Below are 11762 nucleotides of genomic sequence, written 5' to 3'. Positions count from 1 at the left end.
TTGCCCTTGAGTCTTATCCAACTCATAGTGACCCCTCCTTGGGTTCCTGAGGCAGTATCACTATGGAAGTAGATTGTCCAATCTTCCTTCGGAGGAGTGGCTGGTGAGTTTGAACCACCAGCCTTGTGGTTAGCAGTCAAGTGCCTTAGGCACCACACCATCAGAGCTCAGATCTCGCTTTATCTCAGTGCTCTGGAACTAAACCAAAAGTATCTCCGAGCTATGGCTGTACTATTCAGCAATGAAAAGGAACAAGCTATTGATGAACACATCAATGTGGATGAATTTCAAAGGCATTATGCTAAGTGAAAAAACAAAAACAGTCTCAAAAGGTTATGGGCTGTAGTCTTCCATTTACAAACGATTCTCAAAAGGCAAAGCTAAGGGGATGGAGCAGTGATTAGTAGTTGCCTGGGGATGATGGTGGGGGAGGGCTTGACTGCAAGGGGCAGCACATGGGAATTTGGGGGCTAAATGAATGGTTCTGTACCCTGAGTGTGATGGTGGTTACACAAATCTATGCAGTGTCTTAAAACTCGCAGTACTCTACACCAGAAATAAAAGTAAAAAGTAAATTTTACTGTCAAGTAATTTGGGAATGAGAGATTGGGCAGTATCTGAAGGGCAGAGTAAGGAGTTGTTTTCAAGATGGGAAGGACTTGAGGTTATTCATTTGCTGAGGGAGGACAGTCAGGTCTCGTGAGAAAGGTGTCCAAGAATTCAAAGGCATGAGGTCCTGGGCATTAATGGGAAGAGGAAAATGTTTGTGCAAAGAAACCAAACATAAGACCTTGTGAAACCTCTGTTTCTTTTATGAAGTAGGAGGTAAATCTCTTATAGAGCGAAGGGAATGGGTGTGGAGTTCAGGGCTTTGAGCCACTGTGAGGAAGAGTGTCTTAGTCCTCTGATGCTGCTGTAACAAATAGAAATTTATTTTCTCACAGTTTAGGGTGCTGGAAGCCTAAATTCAGGGTGCTGGCTCTAGGGAAGGCTTTCTATCTCTGTAGGCTCTGGGGGAAGGTCCTTGTTCTCCTTTTAATATTTGTGGGCCCAGTGTCCCTTGGAGATCTCCAAGGTAGGCATGGCACCAATCTCCCCTCATCTCTACTTGTTTAATTTGCTCCTTATATGTCTCAAGAGGGAGCTCTGGTGGTGTAATGCCTAAGGCATTTGATTGCTAACCAGAAGGTTGGTGGTTCAAACCCACCAGCCACTCCTGGGAAGGAAGACTGAGCAATCTACTTCCCTAGAGATACTACCTTGGAAACCAAAGGGGGTGTCACTATGAGTCATAAATGACTCAACAGCAGTGAGTTGTTGTTTTTTTTTACTGTCTCAAGAGAGATTGACTCAAAACACCCTACACCAATCCTGCCTCATTAACATACCAAAGAAAAGCCATCCTCAAATGGGATTATAACCACAGGTATAAGGATTGGGGTTTACCACACATATTTTGGGATCACTCAATTCAATCCATAACAAATGGGAAAGTTTGCTTCACAGTATGAGGGTCCAGGTGAGGGGAGAGACCATAAAGCTTTAGTGGCATTGATCTGTGCTTTTGGGAATTTGTCTTCAGCACCTTGAAGCAGAAAAGGAGTTGGTGAGGAAAAGGGATCAGCTGAAGGACAAGGGGCAAGGATTTTATGAATAGGAGCACAAAAAAAGAGCTCCAAGGATGAAAAGGGGGACCATGAACCAGCAGGGAACTGGTGGTCTGGGAGATAAGGAGAGAGCAAGTGTGTATGGGGGCTAATGATGTGATCATTACGACTAATGAGAATAAGGAGGTGAGGGAGCTGGATGAATGACACCAGTCAGAGCAGTTCTGAAGGTAAGTTTCAGAAGTGAATAAACCAAAGAAACCCACTGACATTGAGTCAATTCCAACTCATAGTGACCCCCATTTGGCCTACAAGGGGGTAAATCTTTACAGAAATATATTGGCTCACCTTCCTTCCACAGAGCAGCTGGTGGGTTTGAACCACCAGCCTTCTGGTTAGCAGTCAAATGCCCTAGGCACTGTGCCACCACAGCTCCTTCTTAGAAGGGAATGTTGTTAGGTGCCATCAAGGTGGCTCTGACTCATATACACAGGACTAATAAAGTAAGTGATTTGATCCATATTTGGAATGTTGTTGTTATGTGCCATCAAGTCGGCCCCGACTCATAGCAACCCCTCCTTGGGTTGCCAAGGCAGTATCAGTACGGAAGTAGATTGCCCAACCTTCTTTCTGAGGAGTGGCTGATGGGTTTGAACTGCCAGCCTTCCGGTTAGCAGTCAAATGCCTTAGGCACTATGCCACCAGCACTCCCTAGCCCCCCTATAGGACACAGTTAATTTGCCCGATAGGGTTTCCTGAAATCTTTACAGGAGCAGATAGCCAGGTTTTTCTCCTGCAGAGCACTGGGTGGGTTCAAACTGCCAACCTCTCTGTTAGCGGCAGAGCACTTAACTGTTGCACTAACAGGGCTCCTTTCTATCTAATAGTAATGACAATAATAGTGTATATTTATCGATCTTTACTATGTGCCAGACACTAGTTAGTGCTTTACATGCAGCGTCTCATTTAATTCTCCACAACAGTCCTATGAAGCAGATACCATTCCCATTTTCTAAATAAGGAAACAGGCTCAAGAAGTTTAGGTAACACCCAGGGTTACATGGCCAGAAAGTGAAGAGGCCCGGACTAGGACCTGACTCCAGAGTTTATGCTCTTCTTGCTGTTCTACTAGACTGTCTCTCCCACGTGGAAAATCCTGGTCCCATGCTCACAGAATGCTACACTAGCCTTGAGTAAACATTTCAGAAACAAACCAAAGTCTGTGCATAGCTCAATGTAAACTCATCCCATTTCTGAAAACCAGCTATGAGCAGATGTCCTCCCATGGTAGGTGAGTAGTGTCAATTTTGTATGTAGATGGTATATTCAAGTCATTCCTCTGTCATAAAATTATTTTTCTAAAGGCAAAAAGAAAGTTCATTGCACAGATGGAACATTTTGGTGATGGCAATATTCAGAAAAGATAGTTCTGGGGTGATGATAAAGTTCATGGGGTAACTGAAGGAGAGAGGGTGACCAAAGTGGTGTAAAGTTGAGGTCCAGAAACTGGGTAGGGATGGGTTGTCTTTAGAGATGCTGAAGTTACCTGAGGTTATGGTGAGGCTGGGAGAAGGTGTCACATTCTTCAGTGAATGTGGCCAGCGTGGCCTGGGAGTCCATGGGTGATCATAGTCACAAGGAATGTGGTTCGGTGACAGGAGCACCAGATAAGAGTTTTTTGGCATGCCAATGAAGGGCTCTGGGATGCCATTACTCTACGCCCGAGCATCTGTGACGTGGGAAAACTAGCAGCCCCCACTTGAGGAACTTCATAGGGAAGGGATGTTTCCAGTGAGCCTGGGATCAGTTCATACAAGGAAGCAGGTTGTCACTGTAGCTGCCAGCAAGTTGGCCCCTGATTCGTAGTGATCCCTTCCCAGTCATTATCAGTTATAGATCAGGACCATTGTGATCTATAGTATTTTCATTGGCAGGTTTTTGGAAATTGATCACAAGACTTTTCTTCTTATTCTTGAAGCTCCTCTGAAACCTATTTAGCATCATAGCAACACGGAAGTCTCCATAGACAGATAAGGGGTGCCTGTGTGTGAGGTGCATTGACCAGGAATAGATTTCCCACATAAATAGTTAAAAAAAAAGAAAGAAAGAAAGAAACCAACTCACTGCCATTGAGTCGATTCTGACTCATCGTGACCCCCATTGGGTTTCTGAGGCAGTAAATCTTTATGGAAGTAGGTTGTCCCATCTTCCTTCCACAGAGCTGCTGGCGGGTTTGAACCAACTGCCAGCCTTCAGGTTAGTAGTCAAATGCCTTAGGCACTGTACCACCAGAGCTCCTTGGATCTCCCACCTGGAAGGTGAGAATTCTAGCACTGAATGATCAATGCCTTATAAGCAAACCAAAACCAAACCAAACCTACTGCCATCGAGTTGATTCCAACTCATAGTGACCCTATAGGACAGAGTAGAACTGCCCTATAGCGTTTCCAAGGCTGTAAATCTCTACGGAAGCAGACTGCCACATCTTTCTCCCTCAGAGTGGCTGGTGGGTTTGAACCACCAGCCTTCTGGTTAGCAGCTGAATGCCTTAATCACAATTCCACCAGAGCTCCTTCCTCATAAACAGGAGAGTACTAAAAAATGGTCAAGGGCATGAGTGTGTGTTTATCATGTCCATAAGGCAGAGGCTAGGAGCTAATGTAAGTGTGGAATTGGTTTATCCTGAATGGCTGCTTCCATCCCAGCAAAATAAACCACAAATATGTTTATGAGGGTGCCATGACTTTACTGCATGTTAATATTCTAAGCCCGTGGAACCAGAAGAACCCTTTGACAGCCATTCTCTGCCATCATCTTGGCCAAGAGCATAGCACCCAGAATCCAGACTTCAGACCCTGGCTACTTGGACTAGAACATCTATGTCCTGGTGACTAATTTGCCTCATCCCACTTTCTATTTCCTGCCAGGCTCATAGCCCCTATCTTCCCCATTGTGGTGGAGTAGATGTCCAATTCTCAGGAGCAGTGGACTGCTTCCGGCAGATTATAAAGACCCAAGGGATGCTGGGGCTCTGGAACGGATTGACAGCCAATTTATTGAAGGTAAGAGGGGTGGCCAGTCTCTACTGCTTCCCTGCCTCTTCCAATTCTACTCTCTTTTATCACTGCCTCCCACAGTTTGCATGGAAACAACCCCTCTGATACCAATAATAGCACTAAGCCCATGAGCCCACTAAGCCTGGCTGTCAGCCCTGGAAAGAGGGGACCATGTACACTGTTGAGGTGACTCATACCCCACCCCAGAGGAACTAAAAATTTAGTGTAGAGGCGTCTAACAATGGGAGTTCACAGACCCCTATGAGGAAACCTAAACCCCTCATCCTAAAATTGTATGCAAAATGTGTGTGTATGTGCATGTGTGCATCTTTCTGGGGAGAGGGTCCATAGCTTTCATCCTATTCCCAAAGAACTCCAGGACCAATAAAAAGGTTAAGAAGAGCTCTTACACTATTTGTCATGTAAATGATTCCATTCAAGGCCAGAATCTGCTCACAGGTAGTGTGGATGGTCTACACGCATATTAACCCAGACCCAGTGCTGCCCCAGGATGGGCCCTTCAGTCACCTTCGTTTCTCTCCCACCACCTACACGCATCTTGCCGCTTTCACTTGGTCACCTTCCTCTGATTCCACCAAGAGTTGCTATGTTGTACGGTCCATAGCATTAACCTCAGTTTGCCCTGATCCAAGCAGACTACAAATGCGCTGACATTTTCTTTTTAAGAATTATATTCATTCAAATGAATTTTTTAAATAACTTATTTTACTTTTTGGTGCTGTTGAAAATAGACTCAGCAACACATACACCAGTTCAACAGTTTCTACGTGTACAATTCAGCAACAGTGATGACAATCTCCCAGATGTGCAACCACTGTCACTCTCCTTTTCTGAGTTGCTCCTTCCCCATGGGAAGGTTTCCCAGCACCACTCTTTCAGGGTGAACATAAATTCACTGCCCTCTAAGTTTCCTATCCAGTCTTTGGAGTTCCTCCTGTCAATTTGATCCCTTAGAGATATCGTCAACTGGATTTTAACCTGATTGTCATTTCCTTTTTTTTTTATAGGTAGTTCCATATTTTGGAGTTATGTTTAGCACCTTTGAGTTCTGCAAGAGAATCTGTCTTTATCAAAATGGTTATATTGTGTCTCCTCTGAGCTATAAATTGACCCCTGGGGTGGATCAGAGTTTACAACCACAGGAATTACGGGAATTGAGGAAGTTCTTCAAAACTGGAAAACTGACATCTAAAAAGCCAACTCTGTAAAAGTGCTTGGAAGCTCTGGTGGTGTAGTGCCTAAGGCATTTGACTGCTAACCAGAAGGCTGGCAGTTCAGACCCAGCAGCCACTCCTCAGAAGGAAGGTTGGACAATCTACTTGCGTAGTGATACCACCTTGGAAACCCAAGGAGCGGTCGCTATGAGTCGGATCCGACTGAACAACAGTGACTTTTTTGTGAGTAAAACTGCGTGGACCTGGAAGTGCACTGACTAAAGATATGTTACAGGCATAGGTGAGCGTAACCTCATGATTGTGCCCGTGCAGAGTAATGAGAGGGTCCTGCTGTCTGCTGCTCTTGGAAATGAGAAGGCTCAGCCTGATGCCACCACTGAACTCCACACCAATGTCCCTGAAAACACCTGCCCCATGGGAAGGTTTCCCAGCACCACTCTTTCAGGGTGACACTCCCCCAGATCTTATAGTCAAAACCTAGCAATAAGAAAATGTGTACTTTGCATGCTGAGTAGAAACAAGATACCAAAGAAGGGGCACTGCCATGCCACTCAAAACAGCATGTTGTTGAAGTGCCTGTGGCAGAGAAGATACTACCACACCAACTCAGCCACAGGGTCACAGCTGATGCAAAACTTGCATGACCCAAGTTTGACCCAAGGCTTCACAATACAATTGTCCTTGAATACAATTGTTCTGGCTTAACAAATTAAAACTTTTAACATTTAAAAGCTACCACAATTATAATAGTACCTTCCTCTTGTATTTAAATTTGAAACTCCCAGGCTTAGAATATTGTTATTTCAGGAATGCAGATTTGACCAGGATGGCTTAATTATGCCCCAGAAGACCATCTTTCCATTGAAGTCAGGTACAGTTCAAGCAAGAAGCCCTGGTGGCACAACGATTAAAGCCCTCAGCTGCTAACCCAAATGTCCGCAGTTCAAACCACCGGCCTCTGGGAGTGGGGGTGGGGCAGACCTGGCAGATCTGTTCTTAAAAGTTTCCAACCTAGGAAACAGGAGCTCTGGTAGCATAGTGGCTAAAGCACTTGACTGCTAACCAGAAGGCTGGTGGTTCAAACCCACCACCCACTCCTCGGAAGGAAGGTTGGGCAATCTACTTCTGTAGTGATACTGCCTCAGAAACCCAAGGAGGGCTCACTATGAGTTTGGGTTGACTTGATGGCACATAACAACAACAACCTAGGAAGCTCTGTAGGGCAGTTCTGCTCTGTCACGCTGGGTCTCTACGACTCAACAGCACATGGCCAACTGTTTGAGCAGCCTGAATTCTCTGTATTTTTAATTGCTTTGCAAGCTTATTCTGAAAATAAATTATTTAGATAATTTCAGTTATTCTCACAAGATGTCCTAGTTGCCTAGAAAGGATCAAATGGAACATTTGGCACACATACTTATCCCCTAAAAAATGTAACTGAATAAAAACACTTGAGGATAATCATCCGTACTAGATTTTTTTTTCCAGTTTTGCCTGATGGTTACATCTTACACTTAAAAAAAAGTTGCCATCAAGTCTCTTCTGACTCCTGGTGACCCCATGTGTTTCAGAGTAGAGTTGTGCTCCACAGGGTACTGAAAAAAGAAACCAAACTCACTGTCATGGAGTCAATTCTGACTCATAGTGACCCCACTGGTTTTCTGAGGTAGTAAATCAGTACAGAAGTAGATCGCCCCATCTGCCTTCCGGGGAGCAGCTGGTGGGTTTGAAGCATTGACCTTCTGGTTAGCAGCCAAATGCCTTATCCACTATGCCACCAGAGCTCCTTCCATAGGGTACTAGATTTTTAAAAAATCAAATTTGAGGATTGTTCCACCTTTTCGATATAACCAAACCTTTGAATAGTACCTTTCTATGGATTTTTAAAAATATTAATATCTAATAGCAAGTTGTCAATTCATATATAGAGGAGGATGTCTCAGTATGTTGAAATTATTTTTTCTATTAAATTTATTTTCCAAAGAAAAATAATGTGTTGGTCATTTATTACTATTCAGAGTTACAAAAACCATCATTAAATACTTACTGGCTAGGGTCTCTAAATGCTTGAAAGACTGGCCTATTTCAATATACCACGATAACTTATTTTTCCAATACTGTGACAGACTGTGTGTTTAATGGGGAATGGCAGTAAATACACTCATGAAAATCTCATCTCTAGCCCAAGCTGTTAGAATTCCAAACCTATTGCCATCAAGTCAATTCCAACTCATAGCGACCCCATGGGATAGCGGAGAACTGCCCTACAGGGTTTCCAAGGCTGTAATCTTTACAGAAGCAGACTGCCACATCTTTCTCCCAAGGAGCAGCTGGTAGGTTCAAACTGCTGACCTTTCAGTTCATAGCTGAGCACTTTGACTATTGTGCCACCAGGGCTCACTGTTAAGAGTTCAGAGGGCGGCAAATTCTTTACTCACAATGAATAGTTTGTGTTCGTTACACTTTATTTTCCTTGAAATGAACAACTTTTGAGAAGGTTCAAAATGCTGCAAAAATATTTTAGTTTTACTAAATCAAAAAGCTGAACCACATTATTTATAACTGTATGAGAGCTTGAATTCTAAAGCACTTGGGTTGTGGAAGGCCGTGGTCGGCAGTGGGAACCCTAACTCCATTTTGAGGCTTGATATAAGCTTCAGATGCCATTTGGGTTCTTTCTGACCATAAACCAGCACTGTGGCTACGCACAGACAAGTACCAGGACAAACCTAAAGAGGGGCAGTTTGCCTTCAGGAAGGGTAGGGTTGAAAATAGATTAAGCTCACACAGAGAACCCAGGAACTTGGCTGAGAATGTCCTTTTCTAATTTAAATTGAGGTTGGGGTCTTGGTATTGTTTGGTAGCTACCTTGTGGCTAAGACTCAGGCTGCATGGTCATAAATCACAGCCTGTCCGGAACACCATCTAGCCAGGTAGTCAAGGTCCAGAACCAATCCTGTAACCCTTTCCTGTCTTCAAATCCCCATCTTGGTCTTTTCCCTGATTCTGTAGCCTCGCCTGCAACAGTGACGAATTTACCTACCATCAATCATGATTTTGTGATGATTTCCTTTTTTTAAAAAAAATAATTAGCCACATGACCATGACTCAGCAGATTCCATTCCGCTTTCTCATGCTAATGGTTTCCCTCATCCAGGATGACTGTCTTTGTTTTGTCTTTGTCCTGGCCAAGGCTTAGTAAGTGTCTCTATGAGACCTGTTTGAATTGGGGATCTCTTTTCCCCTAATACGTAACACATGAATATCTTTTATATATTCATCTGGAGCTCTGGTGGTACAGGGGATAAGGAACTTGACTGCTAACCAGAAGGTTCAAACCCACTACCTGCTCTGTGGAAGGAAGACTGGGTGATCAACTTCATAAGAGTTATAGCCTCAGAAACCCAATGGGGGTCACTATGAATTGGGAATGACTCGATGGCAGTGAATTTTACCTTCTTCTACATATACCATGAGCTAGATGGCTAAGCCCTTCCTAATGTTATATATAGGAATGTTTTCTGAGCTGCAGTTTTTATTTTTTCAATAAACTTAATGAGAAAAAAATATATGTCTCATTTTTCTAATTTCAAAACAACTCTTTAAACTCTGATTCTGTCCCTAAAACACAGTTTCAGCTCTTTTCATGTGATTGGAGGCATGAAGGGAGTGTTCTGCTTTATGGCTGACGGTGACCACCTCTCTGGACTACATGCTACACGAAGTGTGATGTGGTACTGTTACCGGACCAAACGCAGGTCCCTGCCTGGTGCGCAGTCAGGCCAAAACAGTTTACACACCGAGATTGAGAGGAGAGAAAATTATTTATTGCAAAGCAGCAGTACAAGGAGTTACGGGCAATTAGTACCCAGATCTTAACTCCCCAAGATGCCATCTAAACACAGTTTTTGTAGGTTTCAGGAGAGGGGGTTGTGCATATTCACAAAAGGTTGAGGAATTTGGCGTGTGAATGTGAAATGGGTGACAGATGAGTCACTAATTTCTTGTTATCAGCTCACAGGGGCTTGGGGAGAGGGGAGAGGGTCAGCAATTAACTTTTGTTCCCTTATGTCAGGAAGGAATGTTTTCCATTCAGTTCTTTAAGGAACTAAATACTCCTCTGTCCAGGGTGGGAAAATAGTTGGGGGTAATCCAGTTTACTGGGGTCTTATCTAATTATCTGTCTTAACCAGGGTGGGAGAAATAGTTGGGGGTAATCCAGTCTACGGGGGGAGAAATAGCACTCAGTTTCAGTACTTACTCAGGAGTCATATGCACTCTTAAGGTACACAACATACCTACCATGTGTGAAGCAACTGATTTCAAAGCAAATATAAGCAAAGACATGATGTAGTATCAACTGGTTATCAGATTGCCAAGAGGCTCAATATATACTTCAAGAGATGAGTAAAGAGATTGTTACAGGTGAGAGGACCAGTAATGAGCAGGGGTTTATGGAGGTAATACTGTCTTGAGCTCAAGTTTTGAAGGAAGTGGGGAAAAAAAAGTGCATTCCAAGCAGAGGGAACAGCAAGGGCAAAAGTCTGGAGGTGGGAAAGGGTTTGATAAACAGAAAGGATGCAAGTGGAGCCAGAATGTGGTAAGTGAGGGAGAGAGTGGTATGAGATGAGGTTGGGCAGACAGCCAGATCATACGCAGCCATATCGGCCAAAGTAAGAAGTTAAGATATATTCTGGCACCTGGTGGCACAATGGTTAAGCAACAGCTAAGGGGTTGGCTACTAGCCAAAAGGTTGGCAGTTGGAATCCACCCAGCAGGCTCCATGAGAGAAAGACCTGGCAATCTGCTCCTGAAAAGATTAAACAACAACAACACAAAAAAAAAAAACTAAACTGACTGCCATCGAGTAAGATCCAACTCGTAGCGACCCCTCCTTGGGTTTCTGAGGCGGTGTCACTATGGAAGTAGATTGCCCAACCTTCCTTCTGAGGAGTGGCTGGTGGGTTTGAACTGCCAGCCTTTGGGTTAGCAGTCAAATGCTTTAGGTACTGTGCCACCAGAGCTTGAAAACCCTATGGGGCAGTTCTACTCTGTCCTATAAGGTTGGATTTGACTCATAGTTGGAATCAATGCCATACAACAATATACATAACATTTGTCAGTTCAACAATTTTTATATGTACAATTCAGTGACATTGATTACAATCTTCATGTTGTGCAACCATTTTCACTATCCTTTTTCCACCACTACTTACATAAATGCCAAACTAACAAACTCAGTGCCCCCTGAGACCCATGAGACTATGGCTGCTAGTTATCCTACATGCCTGGAATTGAACTCACTCCTGGCTTCCAGGCAAACAATAAACAGGCATATAGGGTGAATATTTACACCAGGTAGATACACTCCTGAAAGCGATCTACCCTGAGAGAACAGAAGGGCAGTATTTGCACAGGGAGACAGCTCAGGGGGCAGGAAAGAACACATGGAAGAGGTAACTAGAGGGAAGAAGTGGGAAGAGAGCTGTTGCATTGTGGGGATTGCAATCAATGTCGTGAAATAATGTGTATGAACTGCTGTATAGAAAATGAATTTGTTCATTAAACTCTCACCCAAATCACAATAATAATAATAATAATACCACTGAGCCGATTCCAAGTCATAACAACCTGATAGGAGAGGACAGAACTGCCTAATAATGTTTCCAAGGCTGTAAATCTTTATGGAAGCGACTGCCTCATCTTTCTCCCACGAAATGGCCAGTGGGTTCGAACCACCAGTCTTTTGGTTGGCAGCCCAGTGCTTTAACCACTGCACCACCAGAGCTCCTTCACTAGCTCCTGTTGTTGTTGTTATTTGCCGTCAAGTCAACCCCGACTCATAGCGACCCCTCCTTGGGTTTCCGAGGCAGTATCACTACGGAAGTAGGATTACCCAACCT

General features: G+C 43.9%; 1 protein-coding gene across 1 annotated transcript in view; it reads left to right on the top strand.

Moving 5' to 3' along the window:
* SLC25A43 (solute carrier family 25 member 43) overlaps positions 1-5892 on the top strand; it is a gene marked incomplete at its 5' end in the record, with an annotated part of 47452 nt that extends 41560 nt beyond the window's left edge. The window contains 2 exons of the mRNA XM_007953357.1: positions 4535-4669; positions 5692-5892. Coding sequence (XP_007951548.1) covers positions 4535-4669; positions 5692-5892 — 336 coding nt within the window. The remainder of the gene's footprint in view (positions 1-4534; positions 4670-5691) is intronic.
* Between the last annotated feature and the right edge of the window lie 5870 nt (positions 5893-11762).

This window comes from Orycteropus afer, unplaced genomic scaffold (genome assembly GCF_000298275.1).
Source record: "Orycteropus afer afer isolate SDZICR_OR568_19922 unplaced genomic scaffold, OryAfe1.0 scaffold00387, whole genome shotgun sequence".
Lineage (NCBI taxonomy): Eukaryota > Metazoa > Chordata > Mammalia > Tubulidentata > Orycteropodidae > Orycteropus > Orycteropus afer.
The sequence above is the reverse complement of the archived record's forward strand: the minus strand, read 5'-3'. Positions and strand labels throughout refer to the sequence as shown.